Source organism: Typha angustifolia, chromosome 8, assembly GCF_048772165.1.
Source record: "Typha angustifolia cultivar Huaian chromosome 8, ASM4877216v1, whole genome shotgun sequence".
Classification (NCBI taxonomy): domain Eukaryota; kingdom Viridiplantae; phylum Streptophyta; class Magnoliopsida; order Poales; family Typhaceae; genus Typha; species Typha angustifolia.
The window spans coordinates 3,410,645-3,424,284 of record NC_133246.1 but is presented as its reverse complement, the minus strand read 5'-3'; the positions used below and the strand labels follow the sequence as shown (position 1 = coordinate 3,424,284).

General features: G+C 36.9%; 2 protein-coding genes across 4 annotated transcripts; one reads left to right on the top strand and one right to left on the bottom strand.

Annotated features, from left to right (window-relative positions):
- The first annotated feature begins 114 nt into the window (after positions 1–114).
- On the top strand, positions 115–9,081 carry LOC140765890 (uncharacterized). Of its 3 annotated transcripts, none has more exons than XM_073105190.1 (15): positions 115–256; positions 334–413; positions 1,499–1,593; positions 2,845–2,991; positions 4,047–4,198; positions 4,943–5,061; positions 5,171–5,334; positions 5,453–5,527; positions 6,029–6,100; positions 6,568–6,705; positions 7,220–7,375; positions 7,778–7,830; positions 7,922–8,097; positions 8,290–8,375; positions 8,470–9,081. In XM_073105190.1, the coding sequence occupies exons 3-14, from the start codon at positions 1,584–1,586 to the stop codon at positions 8,348–8,350; spliced, it is 1,323 nt and encodes a 440-aa protein (XP_072961291.1). In that variant the 5' UTR covers positions 115–256; positions 334–413; positions 1,499–1,583; the 3' UTR covers positions 8,351–8,375; positions 8,470–9,081. The 3 variants fall into 3 exon arrangements, with proteins under 3 accessions (XP_072961291.1, XP_072961290.1, XP_072961289.1); XM_073105189.1 differs by having other exon boundaries at positions 2,831–2,991; positions 8,685–9,081; XM_073105188.1 differs by having other exon boundaries at positions 2,831–2,991.
- Positions 9,082–9,785: 704 nt separating this feature from the next.
- Positions 9,786–12,008, bottom strand: LOC140765257 (transcription factor GHD7-like). The gene is made up of 2 exons (XM_073104238.1): positions 11,570–12,008; positions 9,786–10,249 (listed from the first exon to the last, which is right to left on the bottom strand). The coding sequence occupies exons 1-2, from the start codon at positions 11,936–11,938 to the stop codon at positions 9,941–9,943; spliced, it is 678 nt and encodes a 225-aa protein (XP_072960339.1). The 5' UTR covers positions 11,939–12,008; the 3' UTR covers positions 9,786–9,940.
- Positions 12,009–13,640: the final 1,632 nt, after the last annotated feature.

Sequence of the window (13,640 nt, the reverse complement as noted above, 5' to 3'; positions counted from 1 at the left end):
ACCCGAAACCCGTCCGAGTTCTTGGATACGGGTTGGGTCGTCTTTGGGTCCTAATAGCACAATAGCTTATCAGATCCATTTGCGGATCTGATCTAACATGAAGCCGACCCGTCTGCGTACTTGCTTGCGTTCTATAATCGGGACTCGAGAGCCAGATCGAGAGGAGGAAGAAGAAGAAGAGTACGGTGATCCCAAGCTATGGGTGGAAGCGTGGTTGCGAGCCACGACATGGCTCACACCTTCAAATACCTAATGGGTGAGTTCTCTTATCTATTCCATCTCCGATTGATAGATCGCTTTCTTCTCGTCCTCTTGATTGGTTTTGTATCTCAGCGACGCAGTTTCTATCGAGAGGAATCCCCTTCATATTTAATTCTTGGATCGTGAGGCACCTCACTGAAGCTCACTATGCGGTATTTCATCTTCCTCAAACAGATTTTTTGCGTTTAGTTTTAAATCGTTTGTTTGTTGAGTTGGTTAAAGTAAAGAGAAAATTTAGATGGAAGCAAGCTGGTTTGACGATTAGTATCATGAAATGTTTGATGTTCTAGTATTGTATGATTAGATAGTGTTTGATTAATAATTTAAATATGCAATTCTAGTTTATTAGTCGGACAAATATGCCATACCAAGGAAGCTTGCTAATTAATGATGTTGAGAATGGTGTGGATGGATGAACAAGAATAAGACACAATTTCTTATTTTGAGAAGAAGGGAAGAGTAAAGATTTTGTGTCAGATATTATTACAATAGTATATTAGTATGAGGATGTAGAATTAGTATAAACGGTTGAGAGAATCAATTATGTTTCACATTTGAAGACATTCTATTTATTTCTATAGTGACGCTAGTGTTAAGTTCAAATGCTTTGTCATTTAGTTTAATCTTTCTGTATAGCCTTTCAACTGAGTTGTGTTCTACAGCCGATCATATATTTAGTTGGGAAGAGTTAGTATAAGAAGAGTTGTTTGATTGTTATAGTACATGCCTTTTAAATTTCTATAGCACACACCATGAGTAGATTTTGCCATCAATTACCGTTTTGGTTTTCCTCTTCCTTTCCTAATTTATTGATTCTTTAATTATCTTCGTTTAGTATTCTTTTCATTGCCAGCTCATCCTTGTTTAATTCCCCTTTTTCATAGTGGCCATCTTTTTACCTGTTATCCTATTCACCATTCTTTCTTTTTCCTCCTTTGGGTCACCTCTCTTTATGTTCTTTTAACTCCTTGTTTCTCTTATTTTCTCTAGAAACAGGTGGTCCATATGTCAATGAACCTAGTCTTTGCATTAACTTTTTTTCCTTTTCTCTCTAGGATCCTAACCAACTGTAGTTAGCAGGTCCTTAAAAGCTTCTTAAAGTATATTCTGGGAGTGGTTACTTTTAGTTGGTTCTCCATTCCAGCCATACTTTTCTGTTTCCTTTATTTCGTCACCTTGATGATTTTTTTCTACTGGAACTCATCTATTGCCTTTCTTTTGTATGTATCTTTTGCAGTTGTATGCAGTGCAATTTCATCTTTTTGTTACCTGCATCTTGTTTTTAAGTCGGGAGGGTTTCCGGCGTGCATGTATGCGAACTAATGTTGAAAGGTAGGCATTTTCTCTTTTAACTGTAAGCGGTTATTTTGATTTTGGTTATTTCTCAATACAGAAGAGCATGGACTTCATGTTGTTGATGATTTTTCTTTGGGGTTTGGTTTGAACTAATTCATTTGTTATTCACCTCATCCAATATTATGCTAAGTCATAGTCATACTTTGAGTGCCTTATAGCCAATTCACATCAATTTTCTGTTGCTCTATGTATTATGAGGGATTCATCTCTCTGCTACAATTTGTCTATGCTAGTCCTATGTTGTGACTACTGTTTTGTTTGACGGTGCATTTAATAATCCTTGCAAGACAACTAATGACAATATCATAGCATCAACAACAAATTAATTAAGGATGGCTTCTTGAATTTTCTTTCTCCATTTGACTCTATATTGGGTAATTTCCATTTGACTCTATTTTTGGTAGTGTCTTATATCAATTAAAGATCAGATTAACTTGTCAGTTGGATGTACACAATTTTTCACATATCTTAGGGTTAACTGGTTCACTTAGTGATGTGAAAGAGAGTGGTGGAGTATAATTGCAGTACATTTACGCTTCTCTTTATTGATGAACATTGAACAGATCATGAGTGAGCATGGAGGAGTCAAATGTGACATTCTCCGTTGTAAAGTTTCCAATAGAAATATTTACATTAGATGGCAACTGTGCTACTAAACTGAGGCATTTACATCAGATAGACATGCTCATGCTGTGAATCCTTCTTTTCTTAACATACCCTACCTGTTGCTCAATTCTTCTGCTTTTCTTTGTGTTTATATTTTTCATCTATGTAAACTTTATTAAGCATTAAATGTACTTCTGAATCACTTGTTAGTAACACTCAAAATGTGCTATGGATTGTGTATTTTTATATTTTTCTCCTGTAACCATTTCTTTGTTGTTGAATAGTTCTGAAGTATGTGTTGAAAATGGTTGTATAACTCATTAGTATATTGCTCTAGTCCTCTAGTGTATAATGCATTGGTAACATTTTTAAGTTCCAAATAAGATTTTGACTGCTTTTCTTATATATTGCATGCGGGAAAATTTGTCTGGACTTCATTATGTAGCAATTCTCAGTCTTGAATTTTTCTGTTATTTTCTTTTCAATGTATGTCCATGCATCTTTGTCTGGACTTCGTTAGCAATTCTCAGTCTTGAATTTTCCTGTTATTTTCTTTTCAATGCATGTCCATGCATCTGCTAAAAGATAATGCTAAGCTTAATTACAGTGATGATGCACCAGTGGATGAAAATGCTGCAAAATTGTTGAAGATAGCTTGGATGACTTTTCCAATTGGCATACTTTTTACTGTTGCTGGCTGCATCTTTGTATTCTGGTATCAGAAACTCAATTTTTCTGATCCATATGCACAAGCTATATTAATTCATGGTAATTTTTCGGTCCATGTAATACTGTTCCCTAGATTTTGGTTTATGAAGTTCTGATGTACAAATTATACTCCTTAGAAGAGTGTTTTGTTACATCTCTGAAAGTATTGCCATTTTTAGAACTATTTGGAGTTTCCTATTAAAGAATGTTTCACTACTAGTCATGTGACTTCCAACTCTTAAAATTTCCAGCAGTAGTATGTTGATTAGTTTTTCTTCCTCTGTTTAGTCTTCAAAAATGAGTACAAAACTTTTCCCTGGTAGTTTAGGATTGAAATGTGTGTGAAGCTCTGATAACATGATGTATGGCTTTCGAAATGTGTTCCTGCCTCGATAATTTGCTTGATTCCAAGCATGACATAGCAGAGAACACCTGCTGCACCCATTTTAGAACTCTATACATCCTTTTGGTCTGTGGACAAAGGTGCCTTTTAGAGTCACCATCCTCTAGTATTAGAATTCGCTCCAGCTTTCCCTTTTGACAGCTGATCTGTAAAATTCGTTCCACCTCTCCAGTGAGTAAAAATTAATATTTTTGACCTCAAATCTTGCAGTGGAAGGATGGAAAAAATGTATATGGGGTATATGCTGATAATTATGTCATGAGATGTGACCCAACTAATTTATATCTCTAATTCATACTTACTTTGAAAATTGGAATATTTATCTTGTCCTATTTCTGAGGTAAGAACATTCTAAATTTTTTAAAATTATTCTGATTCTGCTTGCTACAAGTAGGGAGTGCTTTATAGTTATTTTCATTCATTCATTGACACTGTTGATTAAGGTGGACAATAGAAGTTGAAGTCACTAGATAAAAGGTTTGCTCACCAAGGAGCAGGGTGAAGGGACCTAAACAAGAACTAGCTTCGAGTATTAATCAGATTAATGAAAATTAAGTAGCATGGTGAAATGACGGTCAATTTTTTTGCTTGCTCAGTCTTCTGAATTTCAGTCTGTGTATATGTAGTCCCTTTTATTATTATATTGCCTTCTCTGTCTTTTGCTTATCTATTTTCTGGTGCTAGTAATTTATTTGAGTTTCCAAAATGACAGGATTTGCTTGTATGTTGGAGTTACTGGCAGAACCCCTATATATTCTTTCCCAGAATTTGCTTTTTCTTAAATTAAGGTTGATTACTGAAACTTCAGCTACTATCCTACGTTGCTTGACAACCTACATCTTCATTGCCAGACAAATTCAGATGGTATTATCATATCCCTCTTTCTTTCTTTCTTTCTTAATTTCTTTCTTTCATTCTTTCTTTATATTTCACAATTTCTTGAGTTCACAACAAGTTGAGCATTGTCATGTGGCATGTGTAAAAATTTGTACACTGTGGTCTGTTCTTATATTACTGTAATATTTTCTTTAGAAGATCTTTCAGATAGTAGGAAATCATGAACTCCCGATAATATAAAGCTGCCGAAAGGCATGTAACGTTGGTTTTGTGCATGTTTCAAACAATTGTCTTCTCCATATTACCACCATATCATGTACTAAGTGATTTATATGTTGTTGAAGTTTGTCATTGTCAAATTATATTGGTATTTTTTTTTATTAAGCAGCATATTAGATATTTGAAAAATATATAGATTGTATTACATGTGAGGAGCCCCATATGCTGCAGCCTGAGAGATATAAAATTCCTACCTTTTATAATTAGTGTGTACTATCAGAATTCAATTATCTGGTGGAGTAGAAGGCCAATTTGCAAGGCTAAAATTGATGATTTGTGGTGGGATTTTCATTTGGTTTGTCACTTAAATACTAATTTTTATAATCTCTAAATTGAGGAAACTCATCCATATTGTTAACCCCAAAGAGTTGGTCTAAGATTGGTGTTGTTATTATTTGTGTCTCATCTGTTAAAGATAAAATAGTTTGGTTTGCTATAAATTTATTTTATCTTCTTGCTTGCTAATTACAATGCTAAATTGAATACTTTCAGGAAAAGGAGATTGTATTTGCTTTATCTCAGGCTGCTTATGGTGCCTGCTTGCTCTTTGGATACTGGGCATATTTTATACTTTTTCATAAAATCAAGCTCTCTCATCTTTTACCCTTCAGGTTTTAATCCCTGCTATATCAGGCTACTTTTCCTTGTCTCACTGCAATCCTTATGCCCACTCTCCCCCCTATGCTTTTGCATAATACTCAAAACATCACCTGTTTTCAGGTTGCAGAAGTCGACCAACTATGACAAACAACTTTGGCACATGTGCATGTTATTCACGGGTCAGTCTGTTCGAAAGCTGATCCTCCAAGAAGGCGAAAAGATTGTTCTTGTATGGTTAGATACTCCCTACAATCAAGCTGTTTATGGGCTTGTGGATAAATTAGGCATGTTATCCTAGTATCTTAAGAGGTTCAAAGAAAATTTCTTTACATTCTGGTGGAAACCTATTGTAAGGCTTATTATCTGTAAATTCTCAGGATATATGATCTTCTGACTCTACAGGAAGTCTTGTTGTAAGATTGGTATTTCTTCCTTTCGAAGAAAGTTCATATGCTACTTTTGCGAAATTAGCATCAGGTTTGTTTCTTTATTTAAATAAAATGTCCTTATCTACTTTGGTGAAATTAGGATCAAATTAATCTTTTTATTTAACAAACTGTCTTTTTGGTAAGATGTTTTGCCTAGCTATTGGACAGCATATAGTATGTGGTATTTGTGTCCAAATTTTTAATTGTTAATTTGTCGCTGACTATTGTCAGCCTATCCTTTTGGTGTGAAATGAAGTTTCTATGCTGGTGATATTTGACAGCTTTTGGAAAACTAGAGCATCTCGGAACCATGTTGACTGAATTCAAATTGTTTCAACCAGCTTGGTCATTTTAGTACTGTATATGCACACACATCTATGGCATATTATGTACAAATACATGTGTATGATGTATAAATTAATAAGTAGTACAAGTCATGCCTTAATAATAAGATGATAAGAATTTATTTAGCTCATATAAGAGACCAAAGTTTCAAAGTTTGAACCCCTCTGATATACTTACTCAATTGTTTGACCTTTCTTTGTTGCAGAACGATCTCCCCGGACGATTATGAAGTTGAGGAGTTCCTTAACTGAGGGGTTGAAGCTCGTTCTGCTGATAGGTATTCTACTAAATGGTTTTCTTAATATCTTTTTCAGTTCAAACATCCTGGCTAATGATAAAGCATCTTGCTACACACATCACAAGATATAGTATCATTAACAGTGATAATGTACATAGCTGTTAAAAGGGATATGAATCAAGTTGGACTCACAGTAAGAAGAGTGTTATGATACAGTAACTTAAGCTTACTTTCATTTGGAAGTGAGTCAAAAGTGGATAGCCATGACTTGTACAATATGTTGTCTTGACCTTCACAATATTCTTGAAATGCTGGTACAGACAATTATATAACATTCAAATATTTTGTACATCTTTCCATATGCACAATTTCTCTAACTTTTATACTGAAGTATTGGACCCTTTTAGGACCAATTACATTATTGAAGGTTATTTTTCCTTGAGAAACTCTCAAAGGTGAAGTTTTACTGGCCTTCTGGCTGATGTTTCCATTTTGCTTTCTCGTAGGGCTTGTGGTACTAGCATTTGGTCCAAGTTACTCATATACACTCATAAGACTACTATACGGAAGGAAATGGAGTGATGGAGAAGCTCCAGTTGCCCTCCGTTGTTATTGCTTTTATGTCATCAGCTTAGCCATGAATGGTAAGCGAGTTGCAGCATACAACAATATTGGTGGAATTCTTGCAGAAAAAAATCTGATTTGTTGTTTACTGTAGTCATTATTAAACTTTTAATTAACCAACACATACTTATAATGTTATCCTTTTACTGTTTTAGAGATGATTATACAACATCAGTATATCATCAATGACTTACTCCATCGAAAGCTACAATATAGAATTGTCATTTAGTTTTTCTTCTTCATCACTTGTCTCTTGTAATAGCCTCAGTTTATTTTACTTCTCAATCCAGCTTTAGTTAAATCCTCTCTAATAGTATATGCGAAATGTCTTCGGTCTTCGCCTTACTTACATAGGACCTTTGCTGTTGACTAGTTTAACTGGTTAGTTTCAATGTGCTTCCTTTTACATAGAGCAGTGCATATGCTTGGGCATGAGCATGATATAATTTTTTTTCTCCTTGTTTAATCTACTTCTACCATGGAATATATTAATTGCACAGTAGTAAAATGCTTAAGTTCTTTCGTGTGCTCCAGGAACATCGGAAGCTTTTCTCCATGCTGTTGCAAATGAGAGTCAGCTCAAGCAGTCAAATGATTCATTGCTCATTTTCTCTGGAATTTATATAATGCTAAATGTCCTCCTGATTAGAACTGCTGGATCTGTCGGGTTAATTGCTGCTAATTCAATTAGTATCCTTTTTGCAGAAGCCACTTTCTCCCAAAATGTTGCCTCATAAGTAGCGTTTTTTTTTATAGCTGTAGGGCCATGTTACATATAAGGATGTCATAGTTCTGATCTCCTTAATTATCTGTAAGTATTTTTTAGGCTTTTAGTCTTTCAATCATTTGAACATGGTTATGGTGTTTTCATGAAATGCTAGTCTCTATAAGGAAAAGGGTTCAGATAACCTGTACAAGTACAGAAGTACTTGTACCTTGTGCTATCTCACATAATTGCTACCGAATTTCCCCGTATAGGAGTGAACTGCACCAATGTGATAAGCACTCCTTTTGTTTCACATGCATTTGATCTGTAGTACGTTTTTAACATTGAAAGAATAAGGTCAAGCTTCTTCCTGACTGTTGTCAAAGATATGCTATTAAGAATTATATATTCAGCAGTTTTCATCAAACGATATTTCCAGGTAAATTTCTCCTGTATTCTTTTGGTACTAGTGTTTCACAACATTCCTGTTTGAGTACATGTCAGCTCATTGAACAACCTTTCCTTTTCAGGAATCTCCATTTTCATTCTATCATTGCTTGCCATCTGGCTGGGTGGTTTTACTTGTTTCTGGTTCTGCAACTCTCGTGTCGGAGAGAATTTTCCTTGATAAGGAGAACTTCTGGCAGACGATTCCGGTTCACTTGACCATCGGGGTTATGTGCTTCTGCATCTCCTCTGTTGTAATGTATGCACCAATGTTCTTGTTTCTTCAATATTTTGGATCTGCAGGAACATGTTGAATTACTGTATATGGTTCCCCTCTCTTATTTTTTACCACATGCTTTGTGCCTTGTCTTGTTTTTTCATGCCTTAGCTTTGTGAAGGGTATCTGTATCTATTTGATGAGCTTTAAATTTTAAACTCGTTCTGAAAACAGATACCGTCATGAAAGGCATTTGATCAACAAAATCATACGGAGGCGTAAGCATATCGACTGAGAGAAGACCATCTAAGTGTATGAATGTAAGTTTAGCTGTAATTCTTCCCTTGATTTTATTATCATAATTTTATCTGTTTGGATTATAGTCCTGATTTCTGGTCTCCTTCCAATGATCAGAAGGAGCAAGTGTTGATGATATTTATCAGGAGGATTAAATACTGATCATGTTTATTCTGCTTCCTGTGAAAAATAATGGGAAGTCTATGAGGCTTCATATGGTTCAGAATTTTATTACTTTTGAAGTGCGACAAGAATTTAGGAGAACTTTGTGTTCCAGTCTCCTGGCTGTAGTCAGTGGCAAGAACTAAATTAACATGATTTGAAACTTTCAGCTTTCTGTGCGAAGGTGCATGCTGCATTTATTGTGGAGGCCTGGTCACGACCTTGAGCGATTACAAAGATGAAAGATGTTCAGTAAATGTGCTTATGGGACTGTTTAACTGCAGGATCAAGGCATTGTATGTTCTGGAGGAGCTCTTATCTGGTGCTTTGTTTATGTCATTTTTCCCTTGAGTTAGTGATCGAGTTAATCCATATCAGGATTCTTCTTTTCCTTACCATATTGTATCATATTTCCGTTTGATAGGCATTTTACATTAACATATAAGTTTTACATGTTGTATAATAACTTTTTATGCTAGGCAGTTTTTTATTCTCCTCTGATGAGTGTAATTTGATTGGTATAAATGTTCAGGGAACTTTATCTACTTCATGCAACATACTTTCCAATTCTTGAAGTATCTAATGCTCTTTGGTTATATTATGAATTCAAAGAGGACTCTGATGGATTATTCATGTACTTCATTATCTTGGAGTTCCTTACAAATTTTTGTCCTAATGGCTATAGGTCTGTTGTTATATGCATGTAAATATCTGGCTAGTGCTTTTAGAAATTAAGTTAGCTTCAGTAAATGGTCAGTACTATGTATACAAGTAAAAGAACAATTATAGAATCGCATGTATGCAGTGAACCTAATGATTTCATATTCCTCTAGATTTAAGTCCTTTGCATTTTAACTATAAAGCATAGTACGTCATGTTAATGTGCCTACACTGTCAGATTAACGTAAAAGTGGCAGAAATATGCTTTATAGTTAAAAAAAAAGCTCTATAAGTTTCTAAGTAACACTCATAACAGTCCATCATCTCTCTGCAGCTCCTGGAATTCCTAGGTTTACACAAGCATCAGTATCATATGTATATATCTATATATACTCTCTCTCCAGTTATATTTACTCTTTTATTCCATTTTCTTCATTCTGGTTCCTTTTCTTATCATCCACTGTGATAATTTTCTCCCAATGAAATCCCAAGTGAGTTGAATTTCGTAATAACTAGACTCATCTCTCTCTCTCTCTCTCTCTCTCTAGGGCAGCAGCACATGCAAACTTGAGCACGTACAAACACCACCAACAGAGATAAATACACATTCATAGAGGCAATCAGACCTGCTATCTTCAGTATAACAAGAGGCAGGTCACAGATATATAAAAATCAATAGACCACAACATACACTTCCCTAAGGTCTAAAATTAAAATTTTCATATGAATCATCCTTCTTTGCAGTGACATGCTTGCTTGCTGCACACTACGAACGGAACCATCCAAGATCAAGCCTTTCAGGGTCATAAGAAGGCAGCTCCGGTGTCGGCTGACCTGATTCTGAGATCTTTGCGAAGCGACCTTTGATCCTTGGCCTCATCTCGGCGTACGCCTTCCTTGAAGCATACCTTATTTGCTTCTCGTACTTCCTCTTCTTCCTCTTCTCTTTGTACCTCATGACCTTCGCTTCTCTATCCATTGCAGGATCTCCTTGGCTAGGAGTCATGACTTCGCCGACCTCCTTAGAGTTCTCGCACGACGAAGCATCGATGAATGTGTTACCGGAGAATGCCATCTATAGAGGAAATTTAGAATGATCATCATGCCAACATAAATAAGCAAAGTTTGGTGTGCATATATATATATATATATATATATATATATATATATATATATATATATATATATATATATATATATATATATATATGTAGAGAGAGGAGGCACATGAAATTTGAGTGCACTTCTTAATTTCTGCCGATTATCCCTACGTTGCTCCAGATCCAACATAAATTTGTCAGCAATTAGCATGGAAGCACCACTGCTGCTATATCCTTAAAGTCACAGAACTATCAGCAACCATTTTCTACGAAAATTTTACTTGGAAGGGAAAATCTTCGCATCTTCCAGCAAGATTTGGCTAAATATATTTGTGGATATGAGAGAGACTTACAAAATTAATGAGCTAGTGGACTGGAAAAGGCATTAATTAGAATGAACGTCACGAATTTATTTCATGGTTGAGGGGACTAAACTTAAAGATAGCTTGATAATGACTAATAATGACTGTCACCACTCGATAACTTTTTTCGCCACTATAGATTAAGAGCAGCTTTCTGCATCTTTGCGATGAAACGATCAACCTAAAAGTGCCAATAAAAGTTTACAAGATCGAGTAAAACGTGACAGTAAAAGATTGAAAGATAATCTGCACTGAGTAAATTAAAATGGAAATATCCAATATACCCCGGATCGACAATGTATGTAATGTATTGAAGGGATCACGTGGAATCCCCATGACACATTAGATATTTTGTACAGGAATGTTTTAGGTCTCTACTTTAATTTTTTATTTTGAAAGATTACGATGTTATACATGTTTATAGACAATGTGTTATAAGAGCTAAATTAGGTTGCCAATATAGGGGGTGAGGTAGATGGGTCTGAAAAAGAGGTTTAGGGGAAATGCCTCTACTACTACTACTACCTCTTAAAAGGTTTCATTTTGTTTGGCAACTCTGCGGCTGTGGTTGGCCAAATCCTGTGAGGCAAGACAGTTGTTTTCTTCTCTTTTGCACAAGGGTAAGAGGAGTGTAGAGTTTGTTAACCCTTTATTCTTATAATTAAGTTGAGCTTTTGCTATCCAGCAGACCTCTAAATTTAGCTACCAAAACGCAGATAAAAGAAGTTCCCTTGAATAACACGGGAAGGAAGAAGGCTGGAATTAAAATCCCATTATACTCGAGTGCATGCATGGATGGATTCCATCAGAACAGTGATGAAATTAAGCTCAGAAATACTGATCTCAACTTTAAAAAAAAAAAGAGAATCTTCTAAAGAGAGTCAAAAAAAAGAAGAAGAGAAGAGAAGAGAAGAGAGCTAACACTGCACTCACCAAATTGGCGGTCGAGGCAGTGGGCATCATGCCGGAACTGTCCATCGAGGCTGGGATGGAGTCCGGTGGACCAGACCTATCCAGAGATACATTAAAGGTGAGCGGGTGACCGGGATGGCAGGAGGATTCCTGGGAAGTATCTATGTACTTGAACGACGTCGGCACGACGGGCTGCGCCTCACCCGTAGTCCTCGGGTCGCTGAACAGCCACGAGACCGGCTCGTCGTGGCCGAAGAATTGGAACTCGTGAAGCCCGTCAGGCTCCCGGCCGGACCCAAGAAACATTGGCATCGAGAGGTTGAGGTCAGTATGATGGGGGCATCCGCCGCCGGTGCGGTGGCATACGTTGCATGTGGCGGATGACGACATGGAGGCAGGAGACGGCGGCCTCCTGTAGCTGTGGGGGAGGCTGGGGGGGGTTATGGGTGGGGGATAGCGTCTTAGTTGTCTTTGTGGGCGCTGGGAGTCAAAATGGGGATGTGTGGTGTGGTGTGGAGTGATACTCCGATACGAGAAGTGGCTGCAGGAATTTCTTTCCGTCTGGATGTTTGGCAGCTTGTGATTGGCAGATATAGTTTTGCAGCCAGCTGACAATCAACTTAATTCGACTGCAGGAAGTTCCTACAGCTAGGGGTGCAGAAGATTTTTCTCCCATCCATTGGGGGCCGCGGGGAGGGGGGGAGAGCGAGAGGCCAATGAGAGGTAAGGAAGAGATTCGACCACAAGAGCGATCAATATTTTTTTTCTTTTCTTTTCTTGCGTGGAGGTTTGCTTGCCACCTTCTTATTCGTTATAATCCCCAATCTATCTTATTAATTTGGGAAAATAACCTGGATTTCCGAGGGCAGGATGGGAACTTTGCAGGATATCATGTCATGTGGGCATGTAAGATAATCAATCTGGTCCCTCCCCTCCCGGCTCCAGACAGCGAAAATGTAGACATTGTGCGATCATGTGGTGCACACGATGAAAGGTACTGTTTTGCATGCGAAACAAATGGCTGTCTACCACGTGGCAGATAAGGAGCGTACCCACTTTGGAAGGCAGTGTTTGAGGATGGTAGCTGATGGGATTCTGGTGGATAGGCTGTCGGACTGGTAAGTGGTAACTAGTCTTGATTCTTGAAGATGTGGTCACGTGGCACGCGGGGATCCATAGAAAAGAAAAGGGCAAGAAGAAGAGATCCAAGTAGGTAGGATAGACGTGAAGAGAGGAAACCTTAAAAGAGTATCCCTAAAGTTTAAAAAGCATCCGATTGTGGGTATATATAGAGATTAGAGACTTTTTTTTTTTTTTTTTGAGGATTATTGTCACGTTTCAAATTATTAATAATCTTTTGATGATGATTAAGGAGAAGTTGTCCAAACAACAACGGAATGAATTGATGAAGGTAAGAGAGAAGGTACGTGACGTTTGAAACGAGTGCCTCCGTGTAGAATTGGAAGGTCGTGTGGTTGTTGCGACAAAAGCTGCTAGGTACCTACTAATGCCTGCCATTCTTGTCCCGCATTACAGCCACACATCTATCTTGAAAGTGAATCTCGCACGATCGAAATGCTAGCAGCGATAAAGATGGTATTCGACGATAGAGCCAGCCCTAGCAACACCCCCCCCTCCCCTATGCACTTCTTTTAATTCCTCTTTAAAAAATAATCTTGCGGAAGAATTTAAGCAAGCATTCCAAAATGAATACAATGCGGCCACATAATGTTTGCAGATTGCCCATTTCGGAATTTATATTTGGAGAGGGAGAGAGGGGCATACATTGTCCAGCCCACTGTGAGGGTCATATCAAATAAATAAATCAATCGATATAGACTGCTAATAGTCAGAACTACTTCAGAAATGTCTCTTTTTTCCAGCGAAGTAGGTAAGGCATGATTTTTAACTGGAGTATATCATATGCATTCTCTTCCCGAATAGAAATTGAAGTTAAAGTATTCCTTTAATTAGGGTATTAGCTGTCATTTTTCTCAAAGAAAAGAAAAAAAAAATGATTCTATGTAAAACAAGAATAAAATAAAAAGCAATTTAATATTATTCACACATTTTCAAGTTACATAGGTGCTGC

Bases quoted from the DNA above. Each gene is read 5' to 3' on its own strand.
- LOC140765257 (XM_073104238.1), bottom strand. From the start codon at position 11,938: ATGTCGTCATCCGCCACATGCAACGTATGCCACCGCACCGGCGGCGGA. The intron at 10,250-11,569 runs GTGAGTGCAGTG...TTTCCTCTATAG, and splicing joins CTGCCTCGACCGCCAATTTG to ATGGCATTCTCCGGTAACAC.
- LOC140765890 (XM_073105189.1), top strand. From the start codon at position 199: ATGGGTGGAAGCGTGGTTGCGAGCCACGACATGGCTCACACCTTCAAA. The intron at 257-333 runs GTGAGTTCTCTT...TTTGTATCTCAG, and splicing joins CACCTTCAAATACCTAATGG to CGACGCAGTTTCTATCGAGA. The intron at 7,831-7,921 runs GTAAATTTCTCC...TTTCCTTTTCAG, and splicing joins TCATCAAACGATATTTCCAG to GAATCTCCATTTTCATTCTA.